This window comes from Dermacentor albipictus, chromosome 5 (assembly GCF_038994185.2).
Source record: "Dermacentor albipictus isolate Rhodes 1998 colony chromosome 5, USDA_Dalb.pri_finalv2, whole genome shotgun sequence".
Lineage (NCBI taxonomy): Eukaryota > Metazoa > Arthropoda > Arachnida > Ixodida > Ixodidae > Dermacentor > Dermacentor albipictus.
Genome location: NC_091825.1, coordinates 38006097 through 38027240, shown reverse-complemented (window position 1 = coordinate 38027240; position 21144 = coordinate 38006097). Strand labels below are relative to the sequence as shown.

The window sequence follows — 21144 nt, the reverse complement described above, 5'->3', positions numbered from 1 at the left end:
CTTATACTGGCTGATTCTCGTGTGTTAATAATAACTAGAGGGTACATTTAAATTAGTTGTACTTAAATGAGTAAAAAACGATCTTGTCCTAAACTTAGATTCTGGTTAAGCCAAAAAATAAAAGTTTGGACTATAACAACACCGAAGCAGGGGACACCACAGCCTGTGTTTCATAAATGAAAACTAACTGCCTTTTCCCTACTGTTACCATGCAGCGTGCCTGCATACTGGAAGCTCTGATCAAAATAGTTGTCCACAGTCTGCACAATGTGTTTTTCACTGCAGTTACGAACACTAGATTAAATTTCTATATAGATGAATGTATACACTTATTGCAATGGTGATGGTAGACGTAATTACATTTTATTTGCAATTTGATGTGTGCGCAGGTCCATTAGTTGTGCCCATGTTAAGTGCTTCACAAAGTTCTATTTGTTTTTGACGAGATACCGATCCCTGTTGACCGAAGGCTCCTGACACAATGGAGAGGTTTAGCTTGTCCGGTATTTGGGTAAACGCAGGCGAACGGGGCGTTGGGGTGAAGGTGTAAACAGGAGCAGCCTAAGTGGTGCAGCCACCTGCTGGCACAAAGCTCAAACAGACAAAAACAGCCAATACTGCAGTAACTAAGTGCATTGTACTTTGCTGCGGGCGTAAATTTTTGGCAGCAACACGATTACGCCAGTGCGTGTGTGTGTGTTGGGTGCTTGGCTTAGCGGAGGCAAGGAACGCATGTTTTGACAGCTTGAGAACGGAAAGTCAACTAGCTTTTAGTGAAAAGTAAAATCAGGTTTGCTGATCTACTCGAAGAGGTGGATGTTACTTGCACAAACAAACAATTTAACTGCATAATTAGTAATTAACAAAAAATCACTAAGTTTTTGACTAATCATCTTATGGCTCATATTGCAATTTACAAATTCTAGCCATGGAGTTTGCAAGGCTGATCCATTTGAAACGAATTCTCAGGATGACACCAGTTTAGATATATTAATTTCCGAACTTTGCGAAGAAATGCACTGGAGTTCCAGTTACTTTTTTAAAGGGCGCCTGAAATGGTTCAGACAAGTTTTGTAGACACGTAGGGTACAGCTAAAGTTAATCATTCGCACCACAGTTTGTGTGAAACGTCTCATATTAGGAGAGCTATGGACGATGACAAGTTACCCTCCTTCATATTCATGCATTTTCTCCTGAACTTGTTCGCCGAGTGATCGGGGCTAAGCTCCGCCTTCACTGGCTCTGCGTCATGATGGCACATCGTGTCATCAACTGCCGGTTCTCTAAGAGTGAGCACGCAAAGCCTCTCCAAGCTCTCCGCCAGCTGGTTGGCAGTTGACTCCAAATGAGAGCTATCGAAGCAGCGTGCGCTGCGAGCATTCTGTCGCAGCGCTGAACGTGTCTGGTATTCCGGTAACCACAGGCGAGCTGGGCGTTTCAACAGAACGGTGGGAGCATAAACTCAAGCTGATGAAGGAACTTTGGTGTAGATGTATGTAAGCTGCCTGGTCGGCCTCCAAGCCGTTGGTGCAGAGCTTAACCAGCCAAACAAAGAGCTAATATTGCTCTAACCAAGTGTAAAACATTTTAAATGTTTACAAAAACAATGTGTTGAAGATTGCACCCCTGTGAAAAATTGGCACCAGGAGCAAAGAAAAACACATTTCGTTACTGTCACTGTGTGTCGTTTAGCTCTGTGCCACAAGGTGGCTGCACCATGCAGACCTTGACATTTGCACTTATGCTCACCCCATGGAATGACACGGTCAAACGGCCAGGCCCTGTGCCCTTGCGCTTGTGTTTACCCTAATACTAAACTCGCAAAACGCTATTGCATTAGTAATCTTCTGGTGTAAAGTGACAGCCGCAAACGCGCAAAGCCTGGTGCCGGTTGGATAGCGGCAGTCCGATGCGCTGCAGCCAGTCCGCTCATTTGCTGCCTTGAAGAGGGACAGGATGTCGCAGCTTGACATATTGCCAGTCACTATGTATACAGTCCACAACGCAACAGTCTAATCATAGTGCTCCCGAAAAAACTGAAACCAACACTGACCACGGAGATCTTGTCAAAATGGAACACAAGCAGACGACGCCTGCTGTGAGGTGGAAGTGCTTAAGTGTAGTGAGAAATTGTTCTTGTGCATTCTCTTTCTGTTACTTTCTTTTTATAGAAAGAAATTAACTAACATTCCAACTATTACAAACATTATTTGTTCACCATAAAGGTGGAAAAATTATCGATGACGCACCCAGGGCAGCCAATCAGATAGCTCGCCCTACTGATGTCAATTGGGTGATTTACGTCATATCGGTAGAGGAGGCTGAAAATTCCGCCAAGCAGTGTGCTGCAATCGGCAGCCATGTACATCTTTAAAACCTTATAATTTATTACCCGCTTTACGAGGAGCACTTAGATGCATCAATTAATGATCAGGAGGACCTACTCAACGACTCAGTATGTTTGTACAAAATCGTCAAAATCATTTCAGGGTCCCTTCTACAAAACTTCATTTTATTCATTGAAGCCCAAAAGTAACTGGAATGCCTATGCATTTCTCCTCAAAGTTTGGGAATTAATTTCTCTAAACTGGTGTCATTCTGGGAATTCATTTTAAATGGATCCGCCTTGCGAACTCCACGGCTAGAATTTGTGAATTGCAATATGGGTCATAAGGTATTTAGTGAAAAAGCTAATGAGTGATGTTTTGTTCGTTAGCCGATTATGTACGTATTTTAATTTTTATGCAAGCAGTGTTCACCGGTTCGAATAGACCATAGAGTTTCCTACAAAATTACTAGAGGGAACTCTGGCGCTGCAGTCGTTGTCCTACCATGGGAATGATGGGAAGTACGTGGATTTGTCTGATCTTCGTGCTTATGGATTCAGACGTTCTTGTGGCTTTGTATATTACGCTATATAAATCTTATTGTCGTATATTTCAGTGCAATCTATATTCTTCGAAGTGCAGAAAGACGCCGGGAACGCGAACAATTGCTAATAATTGCAACGATTGAGCTTTTCCAGGTGGCCAAGTCGAAACGCGCCAAGCGTCTCAAGGCACTGGCATGCCCGCGATAAGTTCATAAGGGCGTTTCATTCGCTTGTCGATACATGCGTCCGTGGCTTAATGGTTTCAATATCAGGCTTCTGTACTAGAGTCACTGTGTTCGAATCCTGCCGTCGGGCGATTTTAATGATGTTTATTTAATTATTTATTACGCAATAAACTGTTGAAAATGACGAGTTTACAAATTCACAAAGCCGTTTGAAGCCAAAAAGACGAAGTTTAGGCCAATCCATGTACTTCCCATAAATCCCATGCTGGGACAACCGCTCCCATTGTAGCTCACGTAGACACTAGCGCCAGAGTTCCCTCTAGTAATTTTGTAGAAAACTCTATGGAATAGACCACCTCATGAACAAGAATTGTGCTATCTGCCAGTGGCAATCTTCAAGACTTTTTTAAACTGTTCACTGAAACGTTGTATATATGTATATTACGTGACCGGTTTGCCGCATTTCCCATAAACTCTTTTCTACTGTACTTTGACACTCCTAATGCTAATGCATTTATTCATACGTGAGCTCACCGGCTGCATGTTTAGCATGCAAAGAGTTGCCGTTCTTTGTCGGCAAATCTCCAGTGTCGGCAAATCTCAATCTTATTGTATGTTTGGGATAATAAATATAAAAGCAAATCAGAGGTCTCACTTAATAGTCAGTTGGAATCTAAGCACCCCCTGCCTAGTGTTTCTTTTTTGATTTCTTTCCATCCCTGGTTTTCTGTTGTGCCAATTTAAACAAAACAACAAGGGGCTAGAATTGAAACCAAGACATGTGTTTATCCCAAGGCACACGTAAACAACTGAAGTCTTCCTTATTATTACTAGTGAATGCATAGCACTCACTTGTGGTGATGCTACGGTGGAACTTGCTGCCCCAGTATGTCATATGATCTAATTTCCAGTCAGATCTCTCTTTGAGGGATCGATGTACTTCCTCCATTGTAGGATGCTCATGGAGGTACACGATGCCTTTGTGTCTGCATGCCACCAGCCGCCAGCCTTTATTCTCCTCGTACGGCGTGCACATAACGATTGTCAATGTGCTCCGTCGACAGATAAAATCCGTGCATATGCTGCGTAGAAAGGAGAGGCGTGAATGCATTGCCACACATACTTGTTTATCTTTCCTGGTTATCGTCTTTCACCGGCTATTCAAACTTATCGCTCAGTGCAAGATGCATCTTTCTCTACCAGAAGTTTCCAAAATGTTATTGCTGGTTCTATCTATTGTTTACATTGTCAGCGAGCATTGTTTAATTAAATTGCATGCACGACAAGAGTAGTCAGGCACAGTGCGCATCACCTTTGTGTAGAGCACGGGAACCGCGGCCGAAAATCTGGGGGCTTTTGCTCCTTGAATGTATGACTCTGCCTGAACACTATGGAGGAGTTTTCTTAGCGCGTGTTGTACGTGTTTGTCCCCTAGGCATTCTGGCATTGTGGAGTAGGGCCGAGTTTGTTTACGCTCCGATGCTGGCTGCCCGCACGGTGAGGCAGTAGGCACGGATGCCACATTTGGTGATCGCTGTGTCTGAAGGTATACAGGATAGACTTTCTCATGCTTGCGGCGCTGGTGCTGCGTCAGTCACGCTGGATTAAACCTTTCTTGCCCCTTATGATGCTCTACCTTCAAAAAAACATCACTGCTTTCTCTGGGGGAGCAGTAGGGGCCATAGTAGAGGCCTGGCCTGCTCTCTTTATGCTGTGTCTTCACTCTTGGCAGGCTTTTCATATGCTGTTGCCCACAACTTTTCAGGCACAATTTTGAGTGGTCCCCTCTGAGTGAAATAAATCGCACAGTGCCTTGGGAACCACGGTTGAATGCCACTACCTTATATCACGCCGTGAGGATTATTGGCTTTGCGTCTCGCCCACGGTAGGTTAGGTATACCCAGGCGAAGATATTCAACTAGAATCCAATTGGTTCAAACTGGCATTGACTGGGACCAACTAGTTCCAGTACAAAACCAACTCGTCCCAGTTACAGTCCAGTCCCAATTAGAAACCAACTGGGATGCAACTGGTTCCAGTTAGGATCCAACTGGAACCATCCCCAGTTGTCCTGGATGCAAATGGCCCCAGTTGGGATCCAACTGGAACCTAAATCACCTGTACTGGAAGCAAGTGGTTCCATTTGGATTCCAAATGGACCAATTGTATAGTACCAACTGGTAGTAGTTGGGATCCAAGTGATATCTTGACAAGTACTCATACAACTGTTAACATAAAAAAGATGAGTTAAGTGATATAGTGCTGCAACGAGTGCAACATTAGAAATGGGTTTTATCCGACAAGATTTATTTATACAGACAACTGAATCATGCAGGATACTGTTAGGCAAATGCGAAACACATCGCCTTGAAACATATGCGTGCTTTAGTTTCAGCGACTAAATTTGTGAAAGTTGGCAATCTTTAGTTGTCCACTGAAGCATTGGTTCATCTCATGACATTACGCTGTGCACCTGACTGACACAGCGGTGTTATGGTAATGTTGCACCAAGTTTGTTCCGCTGACGTTGTCTAGCTAAGTGCTAGTGAGCTGAATGGTATTTGGTGGAAACAACTGGTGTTTGCAGCACAGCGATTACTTCCCTACGACAAAAAAGAAAATACTCCGCAATGCAAAGAACTACATAAAACACGCTTACTACAGTGAACTACATGTCCATGACCGCAACAACCACCATTTAAAAAAAAACATTAATTGTGTATCTTGTCATGATCGGCTCAAGCCTCTATGGTTCAAACAATAATAATAATATAGCAATAAGTTGAAATTACATCAAATAAAAGCACAATAAAATTGGTGCATCACATAAACAGCATAATTTTTATTGATAGCAAGAAACTACATCCCAAAGTGCATCCTGTCTATTCATCGAACAATGTTAAATCCAGCAACCACTGATGACGTCCCTTCCTTTGCTCTTTCTATTTTGCCAAATAAAAATTTGCAACATTGACTGAGCACATAATGTATTTGGAAGTGGCAAAGGTGTCATATTATGCTTATTAGTAATCGTACAAGCCAACATTGCAAACTAACCTAAGAGTGGTTGCGGGAGAAGTTGCATTGGAAGATTGTTCTTATAGCTTGAAAATTTAGCACTGATTAAAATTGAAAAGGTAATGCCCTCAAGATAATTATGCTGTACATCCGATAAAATGCTGCAAGAAATGTTTACTGTAAGAAATGCCCCTTAAAATATGCAAAAGATATGCAATGTGCCAACTCGAAGTAGAACAAATGCACACAATTGATAAAGGTAAAGCGCTCTGTGAGCATGCAAATAAATTTTTTTAGTCTTTGTGTTTGGCTACACAGGATAGTTTACTCTCCCTAAAAGAGCTTTAACATCACTGAATATTGATAAAATGCAGCACAAGTGTCAAAACTGAATTGCACAATTTGCTTTTATATCTCAGGTTTCCTAGCTGCCTTATTTTCGAACATGGGTAAACCGTTAGCGGATCATGAGAAGTGCAATTTCTAGTGCACCATCAATTATGCACAATCTGTAGTTCCACAACCCATCAGGTTCTCTTCTTATTAATAGCCTCAATTTAATGTAAAGTTGTCCACAACTACTATAAATTGGTGGAGACGGATAGTATCCAACGTAAACTGATAGTAGTTTCAGAAGAACTTCAGTTTGGCCTAGTTGGTGTTTACTGCATATCATATTGACCGCGAATAAGGATGGGGACAGCTGAAGAGGACACATAAACGACACGGGCGGTAACTTTCAACAGTAACTGTGTATAACTGTAACTGTAACTGTATATGGAGTAAACACCAACTAGGCCAAACTGAAGTTCTTCTGAAACTACTATCAGTTTACGTTAGATACTACACATCTCTACCAATTTACCTTTGCATTCAGAATAAGTTAGAATGTGTATTACAAGGCAACATATCATGGCATTTCATGGTTCCCATGCACATGTTTAAAGGGAAGCTGAAAGCTTTTCCAGAAAGAATGAGTGAAGAGCAGTACATCGTGGTTTTCAACCCTCTGAATTCGAATACCGCATTCAAATTGAGCGAAAGAAAGCGCAAACATATTTTATTTCGACGAAAAGTGCTGCAGCGGACACGCCCAGCTTGCGCGCCTCGTTTCTGCCTGTGATTGGTCGGGCGCCTCGTGACGTCAACAATGGTGTTCGTCCGTACCGACTGCTGCCGCTACACACGAAGCACGGTGCAAGGTAGTTTGGTGCTGTTTTGCTGAGACGGTCATGGAAAATTTTGAGAGCTTGCGTTTCTCTGAGGAGTTCAGCGTTAAGTTCAAACTCCACGAGAGCGATTTTGCGCGCGACGGTGACGGGCGACGGCTTCGAGCGACAAAACGGGCTATCGCTTGAACAGATCGCTCGGTGTTGTCGCTCAATCGCTCGTTTCTAGAAATCTAGAACTCGTCGCTCGTCGCCCGGAAGTGCTATGAGCGACTAGCCAATAGTGCGAAGCCGGAACTGCATGTACAGTCTCATCCACTCTTAGGGTGAACACGGCTCACCGTGGCCGCGCTCCGCGGGGCGCCAATGCGTGCGACACGGCGGCGCATCGAAGCGAAGCGGTGCAGGCGCACACGGACCCAGGGGAGGAGCTTCGCGTCGTCTGCTACAGCGCTGGAGCGCACCGCCTCTTGCTTTGCTGTGATGTACACTTCGCTAGACCCAGGTGACTGAGTGCCCGAGGCGGCATTGCGGGAAGGCGCACTTCACTAACTGGAGCATTTTCCAGCTGGTTCCATCTACAGCTTGTGCACAGCCTGCTTAATCCATATACATAAACAGAAAGAGGCTTCTCACCACATAAATCACTTAGCATGTTTTTTATAAGTGATGAGGGTAAAAATACAGTCATTTTTTCGTGCTCCTTATAAGGCTGGGGCATAGAGGCGACGCTTGATAGTCATGTCAGGGACGTCACCCAGCCTGAGACTGTTCATAATTTCTCGAACGGTGGAGGTCGGGTTTGTAGTAGCCTCCGCAACAATGGTCACTCTTTGCCGGGCTTTACGGGGAGCATCCACAATTCTTCCATCCTTCTTGTAAGCCTGGACGATTCTATTTACAGTTTTCAGTGGCCTTTTTGTCATCTCCGATATAACGCGCTGAGAATAGTTTTGTAGGCACAGATCGACAATGCGTCGTTTTTCTTTTTCCAGTAACCGCGACATGGCTAGTTTCCGGAAGTGCACCGGGGAAATGAAGTTATCCTGCACTGATACAGCGTTTTTATCGCCGAAGTGTCATGGCAACCAGAACCGAACAAAATGCAATTCATCATGCAAGTCAACGGGAATGCATTTAATGGAAACAGCTCTGGTGTCTTTCGATTTGGCGAGTCATCACAGTATCTTTAACTCCTGAGCGGCCAGTCACTCAGTTGAGTAGTCATTGGCTGCACCGCATCATCATATTAAGCTAAGATGGGGCAGTATGACCTAAGCAAAAAAAAGGGGGGAGGCTCGGCGGTTGATCGGGCTGACGCCCATGGTCAGTTAAGAAGTAGACTGGCCCGACCACAGCAATCTGGCTTGGGCCGAGCTTAGCTTTTACAAATGGCGAGCCCGTTTGCCGACCACCAGCATGCTGTGGGCAGACAACACCGGGCCGGCCTCATGACCGCAGGTTTAAATATAGTGGCCGCGTTCGTCCAACACACGGACCGGCCACTTCCCCACGACGGCAACAGCATCGCTTGTCCAAGGCAAGGGTTCTTGTGCCATATTCATATTTGGGTTTTACCCACTCAGCCCAGCCCACCCCCGCCTACCCCCTAAAAAGTTAAATCAATTCCTCCTAATCTCCAAATTTATCCGATGCCCACTTCTATGGCATAACTCAGGGGCCATGTGTCACTTCGGGACGTATACCACACAATTAAAAAATTATTATATGCTAGTGAGAACATGCATATGGCCCATTCCGAGGAAGTACTGAAATGAAATAGAAGCGAATAATGAATTAATTACCCGGCAAGACGTAATTTAAGCTAGAAAACGGACAAGTCGATTATAGATTTTCCACTCCAATTACCTATTCGAAACGGACAGAAACGGCATTCTCATGCGGCGTGCATTGACTCCAAGGAGAAAAAAAGCAACCCAGAAAACGTCGACGCCACGTATTTTACTTTACCTAATCAATGTAATCAAATAATTGACCGACGATTCCTCTAAGTGATAATGCGACTTCTTGCGTCAGGTAGCCGTCAGAGAACCAGCACCACTTCGGTGATTTTACCCAAACAGTGACAACAAAAATGAATTCAGTTTTTTATAGGATGTAGAAAGATGAAAGGGCGAGTAAAATTGCTGCCAAATCAGTTGCTATGCCGGGGAGAGCACTTTCCTACATCGCGTAAAGCGCTCCATGCTCTCCTACCAGCGACATTAACGCGTCAATAAAAGAGTGCCAAGCAGTGGATATCACTTCTTAGTTGCTCTGGAAGTAATAGTATTGCACTCTTTAATGGTAAAATCCATGGCAAACATGACGATGCCTGATTGAACAATCACTCTCTAACTTTCTGCGAAATTTATAGCGGGTTTCGGTCGTTTTTTTATGTCCATTAGGCACATTCGTTCTTGTATCAAGACATCCGCGAAACGGTGCGCTAAGCTCATCACATGATGACTCCAACCAAGAGCGCGGCTAATTGTTTTCTCGGTATGCACTACACCAAGTGCTGTGAGAGTAAAATAAAATGGCCCCAGCCTAATAATAAGAGCAAAAAAATAACTATCTTTACCCTCAACACTTATAAAAAACATGCTAAGTGATTTATGTGGTGAGAAGCTTGTTTTCGTTTATGTATATTGATTAAGCAGGCTGTTCACAAGCTGTAGACGGAACCAGCTGGAAAATGCTCTAGTTAGTGAAGTGCGGCTTCCCACAATGTCGCCTCGGGCACTCAGTCACTTGGGTCTAGCGATGTGTACTTTACAGCAAAGCAAGAGGCGACGCGCTCAAGTGCTGTAGCAGACGACGCGAAGCACCTCCCCCGGGTCCGTGTGCGCCTGCGCCGCTTCGTTTCGATGTGCTGCCGCACCGGACGCACTGGCACCCCGCGGAGCGTGGCCACGTGAGCCGTGTTCACCTTAAGAGTGGACGAGACTGTACATAACTCAAATACTACTGTTTGTCGCACGGAAAGAGCAAACTATTCAATTTTGCACGTGCAATAATAAGAACCTAGTGCAATACCTTCAGAAATATTTTATGATCCTTTTTCAGTAAGATACATCAACTTAAATTGATAAAGCATGCATCACGCTAAATTGATAAAGCATGCATCACGCTAGTACAGCACGTATATTGCTGCCCTCATACCGGGAAGTCGTCACTCAAAGCCGTCCCTTGCGTGGAGTTCGGATTGCAGGCGACAAGTAAACGCGACAGCCATCGCCTCGCTTGTCGCGCTGTCGCTGTTGCGTGCAAGATCACTTGTAAGGGGTTTATACTTTACTCCCTACATGTACGAGCTGATTGCGAAGAGCTGGCTGCTCCAAGAAGCAAAAAATGCTGATGCAAGCACTGCTTTCCACGCGAACGACGGTGAAGTGTTAGCATCTCCTTGTGTTGGAAATGTTCTTCGGAGAGTGTGTTCTTTGCTAAGCTGCATTCAGCGTTCCAAAGAGCACGTTTCCGGGCAAACAACTGTAGTGTTATGTTCCTGCATGCCTCCTCGTAGAACGTAAGCGGTGATGCAATCTTCGGCATAAGTGCGCTGCCCCAAAGCTGTCGACAATCTAAACAGACGGTTTAAACGCGGGAAAAGTTTAGCGGCTGTTGCAGCACGTGTAGTATAAAACCTTCATCAGCGTGCCATCCGCACGCTGCTCGTAACCGGCGAATTCCGTCGACTACATGAGATGGTCGGTTTCTCTATGTGTGCGAGAGATTGGGGAGCGCAGCACCCTGGCGTGAGCAGGCTTTCCAACACATGCAAACTTTGTGCTTGCACTGCGTTATGGTAGCTGCATGCAGGCTCTTTCACAACACAAGTGTGCGAATAGAAAATTCGCTACACTTGGCGATGAAACCTGCGTCAAGGGGGTGAGATAAACATGCACCTTCCGTTCAGCGTGCTAACACGAAGGAGAACCCAAAGCACGCATTATTGATAAACTGCGGTGGTAATCATCACGGAAGTGGTTAGAGCACAACACTGTTGTTCTTGAGTGCTTGAAGTTGTTTCGCTTCACAGCAGCCTCCTACTTAGCTGAAAGCTTCTTGTCTTGCAGAAACTAATAGAACATTGTCACGGCGGCTGGTGTTCGTGCAAGCGTAGGCTGCACAGAACGCCGGCATGATTGGCCTCCAAGTTCAGTTGATGCTGCGCACGTCAACTACCACTCCTATATACACACAAACAAAGGAATCTAGGGTCGAGCGAAGCAGATTAGGACGGCACGCATGCAGAAACAAGCCCGGTCAGGCATGGTCGCAGAGACGGCGAAGGAACGGAACACCAGTGCTAACGTCACTATGCCGCGGGTTCCGGTCTCCACTCGCATCGTCAGCGTCAGCAGCAGCGCGTGGCGCAACCGACAATTGCATCGCTCCTAAGTGAAAAATCCCCCCCATAACTTTACCTGCATGGTTTATAAGGTTCCCGCATCCGTATATGAGCTTCTTATTGGATTCGAGACTCTTCAGCTTCCCTTTAATATTGTGTAACGTTTCAACGTGTTAATTTGAATGCATCCCCGCATTCTTGAGAAGACCTTCAGGGAAATCAACAATAAATATACATTTCACTTATTCTAGTTGAAAAAGTTGTTATATGCAAACAGTGACAACAACATAAATGCTATGTCTTTCTTTATGCATATATTGCACTGCTGTTTCTAGCGTAAGATTGACATCTCGCTCTGAAGTTAATAATTGCCTTATGCATACTTTGTATTCATCCAAGGGCTTCTGAAACAAGTATTTATATGAGGTAAGACTGTAGGAAGAAAGTACACTGAAAAAAAATGAGGGGCAATCAACTTGTTTGATGTGAAGAAAATCCAATAGCATTCGTCAATACCTTTTCTTCCTTTGTGCTACCGTTCTGCAGCCTTGGAGTACCAGCGACCACTACAGCTGCTTGTGACTTCACCAAGCTAGTATCCTTAGTAGAACCCAATCACTGTCCCCCGTTGAAGCGTCATTAGCAAGTTTCTATCGCCAGTGTTTCCCTATAGTCAGTGAGTCATTATAGCCATTCCTTCCTTCCAGCCGGTCTGTTAGCAGGTGAAAGGTGGGGAGAATGAAATACCCCTAAACGCCACCTGCTACACTTGACAGGTGGAGACTGACACCTACGCCAGTCAGTTTTCAACTTCTAGCACTGCTAATGCTTCCAGGTTAAAGCAAAAACGCCACTGAAACTACAGGTACATGAAAGGCGCAGCAGACCAACAATTTTTTTTTTTCGGTGCGACAGCATTACTTGCCTCATTGAGCGAAAAGACGCACATGTGTGTGTGTGTGTGTGTGTGTGTGTGTGTGTGCGTGTGCGTGTGTGTGTGGCGTCATTTGGTGGTACCAAAAACTATGGCAGATGGGCTTTCTCTCTGCTGCCCAGAGGAGTTTCTGCCCGCCAAAGAGGCTGCCCACTTGCTAGTAGGCTGCCTACCTGCTTGCCTGCTAGCCAGAGCATTAAGACGAGGATGCATGATTTGGAGAACGGCCCGTCACCAGCTGGCCACAGAAGGCAGGGGGAGGGCATCGGCGGCACCGGGGCACTGCCCACTGGCCAGGAGGCCATATGCCTGCCTGCCAGAAGACTACAGCGAGGATGCATTATTTGGAGACGAAGTGCAGCCCGTCACTGGTGGGCAAGGGGGTGGAGCACAAGACTGCACCGCGGCAGCTATATAGGGCCATTGTTGTCTTGCTCAAGAAAGCAACAGCGGGGCATGAAACTGCAGGTTTATGAGCCAAGAATAAAATTAAATTCATTATATTAATGAACTTAAATAAATTATTAAAATAAACTTGCAGCCATAAAGAGCAATACTTTCACGTACACACTTGCCAGCAGCCTTAAGTGTCCTCACGAACCTTTTATTTCACTTCAATTAGTGTTGTAGTCATTGGCCTCCTGTGGAAAACATTTTGCAGTGGATTCTAAAGTTGGCCAAGCCACAACATTTAAAAAAAGAAAGCTACATTATGAATTTGTTTTTATACCGACGTGACAGAGAAACAAAAACGCAGCACTAAGAGGTTTAAAAAAACACTCCTGTTGCTTTACTAGTTCGAACCGGAATGGAATGGTGCTCAGGAACCAAGCCCAGAACAAAACCTGAAACACTTGAAACTGAACCCGAACCGAACCCGAAAAAATTCCAGTTTGACACTTTGGACTCCGCACATTAAGTTTGCAGAAATGGAAGAGCTGTGTAACAGCATGATCGACGAAGTTGCTCAGCGAGAGGCTTTCGACAGACACACAGAGTCGGAGCGTACAATGACCAACCAACTTGAGGACGTAAACGCCGACTCCGAAATCCTCGGTGAGGTCAGTGAAGGAACGGTTATACAGCAGGCAGCAGGAATTTGCGATTTTTGATTGCTAGCATATGTATTTGCCTTGTCTGACGCATTATATAAAGTGACTTTTGCTTAGATATGTGGATTTATTGGAGACATACGTATATTTAAATATCTTGCTGTGAGGTTTTCTGTATACATGCCGTGAACTTTGTTTCCAGTGACACTTTTTTGCCGTTTATGAAATTGTACCTTAGGATTTCTAATGTACATATTTTGCAGAACTCCTGCATTCCATATGTGCTCTCTGTTGGTACTATAATTTCGGTGCTATTACTCACAATACATGACCGCGGTGACAGCTGCTACTGTAAAATACATTGGCACGAAGGACAGCATAATTGAGATTTCTCCCTGATCATTGCATCTGTAAAAAATGTAAACGAGATTCTTGAACGTTTCATCAAAATTACATGTCCTCAACTTGTTCATTTCATGGCCTTTACGTGTTTCATATCAGCTGCCTGCACTGGTTTTCTTGTTTTTAACAGATATAGTTCTAAAGTTTGTGTGATATTTGCTTTAAATATTAAATAGACAAAAACATGGAAACATTGATATTAGTTATTTTTGGCACAATTTTTGGAACATACGAATATATTCTTTTATGAAAAAATACATATTTTACTTGTCTTGACAGTGTGTAGCATTCAAGAATTTGTTTGCAGCATCCTCTTTGGAAATGGCAATGCAGTTATTATTCATGTATTTAAGCCTCAACAAATTCTATAATGAGACCGAGCTGCAATAACACGAATTTTGTCTGGATGGAATCAGTTTTCATAGGGGCCGCGATGGCACCTGGCCAAGACCTCCGGCAGCTTCTTCCAGTCAGGGCAGCTCTGTACTGGCGATCTAAATAGCACCAAAGTATCTTGAATACAGAAAGTATGCCATGGCATAACCCTCCTACTTCCAGCTCAACGATGTGGGCCAGAGTGACGAGCGGTTTGCGACCATACTTATCAATATCAGGGACGTGAGGGGGCTCGCTTCGCAAGTGGTACCTCTTGTGGAAAGAAGCTTTGTGACCACTGAAGAAGCCCTGCAGAAGTGCCCGCCCGGAGTGTGCCTCTTCTACACGAACAAAGAAGCTGACGCCTATAACATCACGACCGTCGAAGCCTGTACCGAATACGCGATCCACTGCTCGGCTGCAGGCATTTGTGGCCACAGGTCCGATAAGGAGTATGTGCATGCCAAAGCCAGAGCCACCACTATGACGAAAGTTGACATGGGCAACTTGAACAACAAGATGTTCCTGTGCATGGGGAAGCCCTACATGGTCATACACAACACAGATGTGTCCAAGTCTCTTCAATAGCCGTGTGCGGATCCTCAGGCACGTGCAAAGGGACACCAACAACAACCCACTGCACTTATGGATTGAGTTTCCCACAGTTGTGGAAGCAGCAGCCCTGCTGAAGGGAGGTAGGTACCAAGTGAACGATCCTGACATCCGCAGTAATTGGGTTCCCATCGAACTCATCACCATTGGCTGCCACTTGAAGGGAAAAGGGCTGGGACATGTAACCTTCAGGTGCAAGCCATTCCCCGTGGTCCAGGTGAGCACCATAACGATTTTAAGTCCCAAGGTGGCACCTACGTTTTGGTTGTGGTCCATCACTCAGAAACACAAATCCAGAAGCTTGTGTACGTCACTCTTAGCAGGGTTACCACCATCGACACATATCTGACGAACAAGGACAATGACCATCGCTTTTGTCCTGTCAACGACAACCAGGATCATGCTTTTGCTGATGAATTCAGGAGATTCCACAAGCATTGTCTCCGCGCCATCAGTACCGAGTGCAACAACATGCTGGCCGAGTACTTTGTCACCATCGGCTGTGTCAACGTGCGTTCCGTAAGTGCACACTGCGCAGGCGTTGCCAAGGATTACGTTGTCAGAAACTAACGTACTGTGTTTCACCTAAACATGGATGGGCCCAAAGTCCCCCTACGAACTGGGTGAGTATTGCTGCAACAGCACGGCCAAGCAGACCGACAACAACACTGCCGGTGTGGCCATTTACGTTAAACGCGAAGTGCAAGCAGAAAACGCCTTGCTCGTCCAACAAGTCTACGAGTATGAGGAAAATTTGTGCTGTGCCGCTAGGTAGTGTGCGGGTCATGTGTGTTACATCACGCCCTGAATCGGTGACAGGCAGCAGCAGGTCTTGTTGTGAGAGAGCTGCAGCCCTGGATTAGAAGGGAGTCGTTGATACTTGTCGGAGATTTCAATCAGAACGTCTGGGTATCCAGAGATTTTCCACAGATGCTACAGGTGTGCGCTGGTTAGGCGATAGGAATTCCTGTAAATTCAATTTCAACCAACTGCAATATGTGTATAGATTTAGCCTTCTATGTATAACCAGGACAGAGTTAAACAAGTACTGTAGTTGCCATTTCACGGACCACAAGGCGATGCTTCTTGCAGTAAGATAGAAGAAGCTGGTTGAAGAATAGCAAGTACAAGAGGAAGAAGAACAAGGAATGTAAGAGGGACGAATGTAAAAATTTACGAATAGACAGGAGATGCCTACGTTGATGCTCTGGTGCTTTTTGGCCATAGCTGGTCCTTGCGCCATTATAAACGCCACAGATCAATCACGTTGATGCTCATATGGGTCCAGGTGACAACATCACTCCGCTTAAACTGCTCCTGAAGGGGGTGGAAAACTTTCGCCCACGTATGTCATGCAAGAAGAGAAAATTGCACGAATCCACAATGACTTCGACTACGATGAGTGAAAGTGCCAGTGCAGTGCATGTGTGTGTGCATAGCGAGTGAGATACACAGTGGGTGTTACCGCAGAAGGTGTTAATAGGGGTGAAAGGCACTTTGTGTGTGCACAAACAGTGGAGTAATGTAGAATGTGAACATCACGTGTCAAAACGAACAACCACAACAAAGTCGTATTGTGCACAAATAAATTAATGTTGTGCCATGAAAATTGTGTTATGTCACTCAAGAGCATGGCAAAAGAATGAGAATGTGATGCGAAAGCATCCTCCAAGTTTTTGTAAACCTCCTTGGCGTCCGTCAATGACAGAGAGCATGCACTGCCGTGCGACATACAGCAAAGCGCTAAGAGCAAGAAGGGAGTGTACATGCTGAGTGCGAGCACCACTAAGAACGACTAGGTGCACACTTCGTGAAACGACCAACGAGAGAGAGCTCACGTGCAGTGTGAGTGCTAGACATGACGAACGTGCACACAAAGCACGAGCGCCAGAAAGAGTGCACACAGCTCAAGAGCCACGAGCAATAACATGAATTTTGTCTGGACGGGGTTGGTTTTCGCAAGGCACAGCAGCGTCACCTGGCTGAGGCTGCCTTGGCTATAATGCTTTCAGTCCAAATATGTGACTTCATCAGTTGGCTAACAAATCTATTGAAATTATATGATTGGACGGTATGCCATGAAATGGACTTACTTTCTCTAAATAATGGTAAGCGGCCTTACTGTTTCTGTCCTGTAACATGTCAGTTGTCAATTGACATGTCGTCAACATGTCAGTTATCAGCTTGGAAAAAATGATACCTCAGTACTGTATATAGGCAACGAATGCCCTTGAAATGAAGACGCGATGAAAAGTATGAATGATAAGTTTGCCTGGATTTCAGCAGTTACGTCGTTTGGGTCCCTAACAGTCTTCTTGAGGCAGAACACCTGATGAATGGAGGAATACGAAAAATGAAGCGTCACACACTATAACGAGATTCGATCAGCACAAGCAAGCTTGCAAAAAAAACAAAACGCTTAAATGGATCAGAGTTTGTCTCCACAACACGACAGCTGGCACAACAACAAAAATGAAACAGCGTCATAAAAAAGAGCAAGAATCACGAGGTTATCATTAATTACATCCAGCTAGACGCTCGCTATGAATTACAGATTTTACAGATTTGAATCTGCAAAAGCAGCGTTCCAACGCCACCAACCAAGCAAGCACTGTAGCACGCAACAGGCATTCAAACAGGTAGTTGTGGTGAAGTGCACGGGTGCACCCACGCTCAAAAGTAAAACATTCACAAATGTCGGTGGCCTGCGAGATACGAGTACTGAAGAATACAGAAGCGAAAAGCAATGAGCCCGCAAGCAGGTCAGTCGCCATCCATGGCTATTACACACTCGGGATCACTTAGCACACGGACGGGCAAACATGACACCCACCTCTTCGTTTCCAACGGTGGCGCCTGCTCCTCCGATGAACATATCCCCACCTTGTCTTTGTTGAGAATAACCCAGCGGAGTAGAGTTTCTCTACGTGCCACGCTCTCCCAGTTTATGCGCACGGCCTTCTCGTATCCGGTGTTCAGATTCAGCATGGGACGCCACGGGATTCGCGCACGCAGGAACCTCTTTGCGACGGCACCATGGACGTACTGGTACTGTTCACCTTCTGCTTGCATAGTGAAGTGGCCGATCTCGAACGGCGCGCAGTATCTGGGACAGTCCCCATGCCGCGACGAAATTGCGTCGCGCACGGTCATGGTCGCTACATGTTCACCGGCGGGAACAATACACAGCTCGTGGCACTGTGCGTCCACCGCCGAGCTGCAACAGCCTCCCGAGCCCATGCAGTTTCGTTATTCCTGAACCTCTACCATGCCTCTACCTCAGAAAGCGCATCCACACCAAATTATACTAACCTATGCTCAGTGGGACGAACGGCGCTTTCCCTCTGAGGCACCGCGTGTGGAAAAATTTTGCGAGGGCGCTGCGACTGAACTGGTTCAGGGTGGAGACGCGCTTCGCGGCATATTCAACGTAATTTCGCTGCGGGCGTTGAGACCGATTTCACGCGTAAGCTCTCATAATCGCGTTTTATTTCAACTGCAAATCGATACTGACGCCTTTTCGCTATGTAAACACATTTGACACATGTGTTATATAACATGACATCTTAAATTTTGCAGTCCTTGTCAAGTGCGTCGTCTGCTAGCGAGCGCGCGTCCGTGGCGCGGATGCTGGCGTACACCCAGCTTTTCTCGCAGTCTGTGCAGTAAATTTTTTATGGTTTTACTAGCTTTGGTGCGCTCGCAATTCTTGAAGGCTGGTACCAAATGTAGCTTTAGCCAGGTGAACTGCTATTTTAAAGGGACACTAAAGTGAAAAATTATTTCTTCTCCAGCAGTAAATTACCGTTCTACAACACCAAAAACACCACTCTTACAACGATAAGACGTTTGGTAAGCCAGAAAAAACGCAAGAATGAAATACGGGTGGTGACGCCTAGTTAAGTTTCCGCACCTGGGAGCTGTGACGTCTTGGATTTTGATGGCATCTTCTAGGGCCTACTAAACATATATAGCGGTACAGATTGACTACATTTTGTTCTAAAGGAACCAAATATTAAACATGGCAAGTTTCGGGAACATTTATTCAGCCAACGCCGCCCAAATGCAAAAACATACTTTGGAATCCCTCACGTCACGCTTCCGTACCGGCGCTGGGGTTTTGGCGCGAAATTCAAATACTGATATTTGGACCTTCATTTTGCCATCGAATAATCAAACCATTTTTTAAATGACTGCCTGCAGGGTTCTCAAACAATGCTCCATTAGTCTAAACTGATTTATTGTTTCGCTTTAGTGTCCCTTTAACATAGCATGTATTCTTTTTTTTTTTCACAGAAGCCGCCTATCTACAACATGAAGCTAGGGAAGACATTTTTATTGATATCGCGTCATTTTACGCCCTCTTCTTGTTGGTGGAACATAGATCAGGGACAATGATCAAAGAAAACAATATTATAGTCAAATAAACCCGGTTTATTGACTGCGTGGTGCGAAGAGAAGCTGATGACCGATGCACTTCTATAGGTAAATCTAAGGGTACATAGACATATATCAAAAACATGCGTGTAAGAGAAAAATTATGAAATATTCCAAATGCGCTGATTGAAAAAGTGAAAACTCCCGACTGGCATAAGCGTGTTTCATTTAAAAGCTGCGCACCAGCCCCAGGTGATGCAATCGACGTTTCGAGAAAAGGAATCAAGGCACTTATTATAGGCTAATATGAACAACAGTGTTAGGGAGAATATATTGCATATGTACTTAGACTGAATCGGGGAGACCGGGAACTCTTTACCAATGTAATATCTGTGCCTTGTCTGGCATCTCCTTCAATGCATGGGCCAGCAGGCGAAATGAAGCAGAAACAAATAGCCTAATCGAATAGTATTTGCTATTCATATCGTATTCAGTTCCAGAATTCCCAACTAAGTATGACCGAATAGCCGTTTCCGTTCGAATGTAACGCATAACAGCTATTTTGAAGTCTCGAAGCTGAGGAGCCGGTGGAAGTGAGGACTCTTATTCCGAATGATTGTGCTGCTGGAGAGTCGTGGCTGCTGCGTAGAGGCCCACCAGTTCCTGAGATAATTAACGCACTAGTGCCACTCAGTACCGCTGAACAAGTTCACAGCTGTCATTCAATATAAAGGCCTCGTTATTGGCAGCTTGTAAATCTGCTAATTTGATATTCAGGCAAGGTTTGTTTTTTAACAGTATCACCATGTCTGCAACCCATTAAAACTGTGTGCCCAATGTGGTACCACACTTACCTTCTTCAATGAACACAGCAGCAACGTGTATGTTAGGCATGCGGTTCCTTTAACGTATTCATTATTGTTCTATTAGTATAGTGCAGTGGATAACTGAAAGTAGCCGTTTATAATACAGAAGCTGCTTAGTTGAGCGGAGGTACAGTTTGGAACGTCATTAAACTTAGTGAAATATAAGATAAGCGCAACGCGTTTTTCTCAGAAATCTGACTTGAGAGTAATTTCTTTCATTTACACACCCCTGAAAAATCCGAAGAATGCAGATACCTCCTTTTTTTGTATTTCTTAATTAAAAAAATTGTAGGTGTTACCTCTGGCGATATGATTATGAAACACCCTGTTCATTTCTCATCACCTGAGGTTCTTTAACGTGCACCTAAACCGAAGTACACGAGTGTTTTTCATTTCGTTTCCATCGAATTCCGCAACCTGGTTTGAACCCGTGAGCTCGAGTTTAGCAGCGCAGCGCCATATCTACTATGCAGCCACTAACTAGGCTACCACGCCGCCTTTCATTTTTTTTTTCGTTGTTGTTAAGCATGGACTGGACAAAAAAATTCGCATGGCTTACGGGTCAAAGATTAGCATATATGTAGGCTACCTACAACTGTTCTCGGTGCCCGAGGTCCGACCGCAATAAAATATCTTGTACCAATTACAACGCATTGTGCTACTCGAGGAACACGGAAACATGAATGAGATGCTGCACTGCAGTTTTCTTCTCTCTTTTATTGAATAGTGCTCATAAATCTGAGTACAGGGCGCGGGATAGGGCGATATGTTTTCGTTGATGCGGCGAGAAGTTTACAAATGTTTTTCCGTCTGCGTTTCGCGCGCAAGGATACATACGCGAGATACAGGCTGCTTGAAGAACAAGAAAAATGTTTGTTCTCTAAAGGGAACCGAACAATAACGTAGTAGATTGACAACCGACACTGCA

The 21144-nt window shown here is 44.9% G+C and overlaps 1 protein-coding gene across 3 annotated transcripts in view; it reads right to left on the bottom strand.

Moving 5' to 3' along the window:
* LOC135909511 (decapping and exoribonuclease protein-like) overlaps positions 1-18277 on the bottom strand; it is a 68321-nt gene extending 50044 nt beyond the window's left edge. For all 3 annotated transcript variants that reach the window (XR_010566722.2, XM_065441486.1, XM_065441485.1), the window contains exons 1-2: positions 17807-18277; positions 3910-4139 (exon numbers count right to left, since the gene is read on the bottom strand). Coding sequence is in view for 2 of the 3 variants with exons in the window: in XM_065441486.1 (XP_065297558.1) it covers positions 3910-4139; positions 17807-18213 (637 nt within the window). In the remaining variant the exon portion in view is untranslated. The remainder of the gene's footprint in view (positions 1-3909; positions 4140-17806) is intronic.
* Between the last annotated feature and the right edge of the window lie 2867 nt (positions 18278-21144).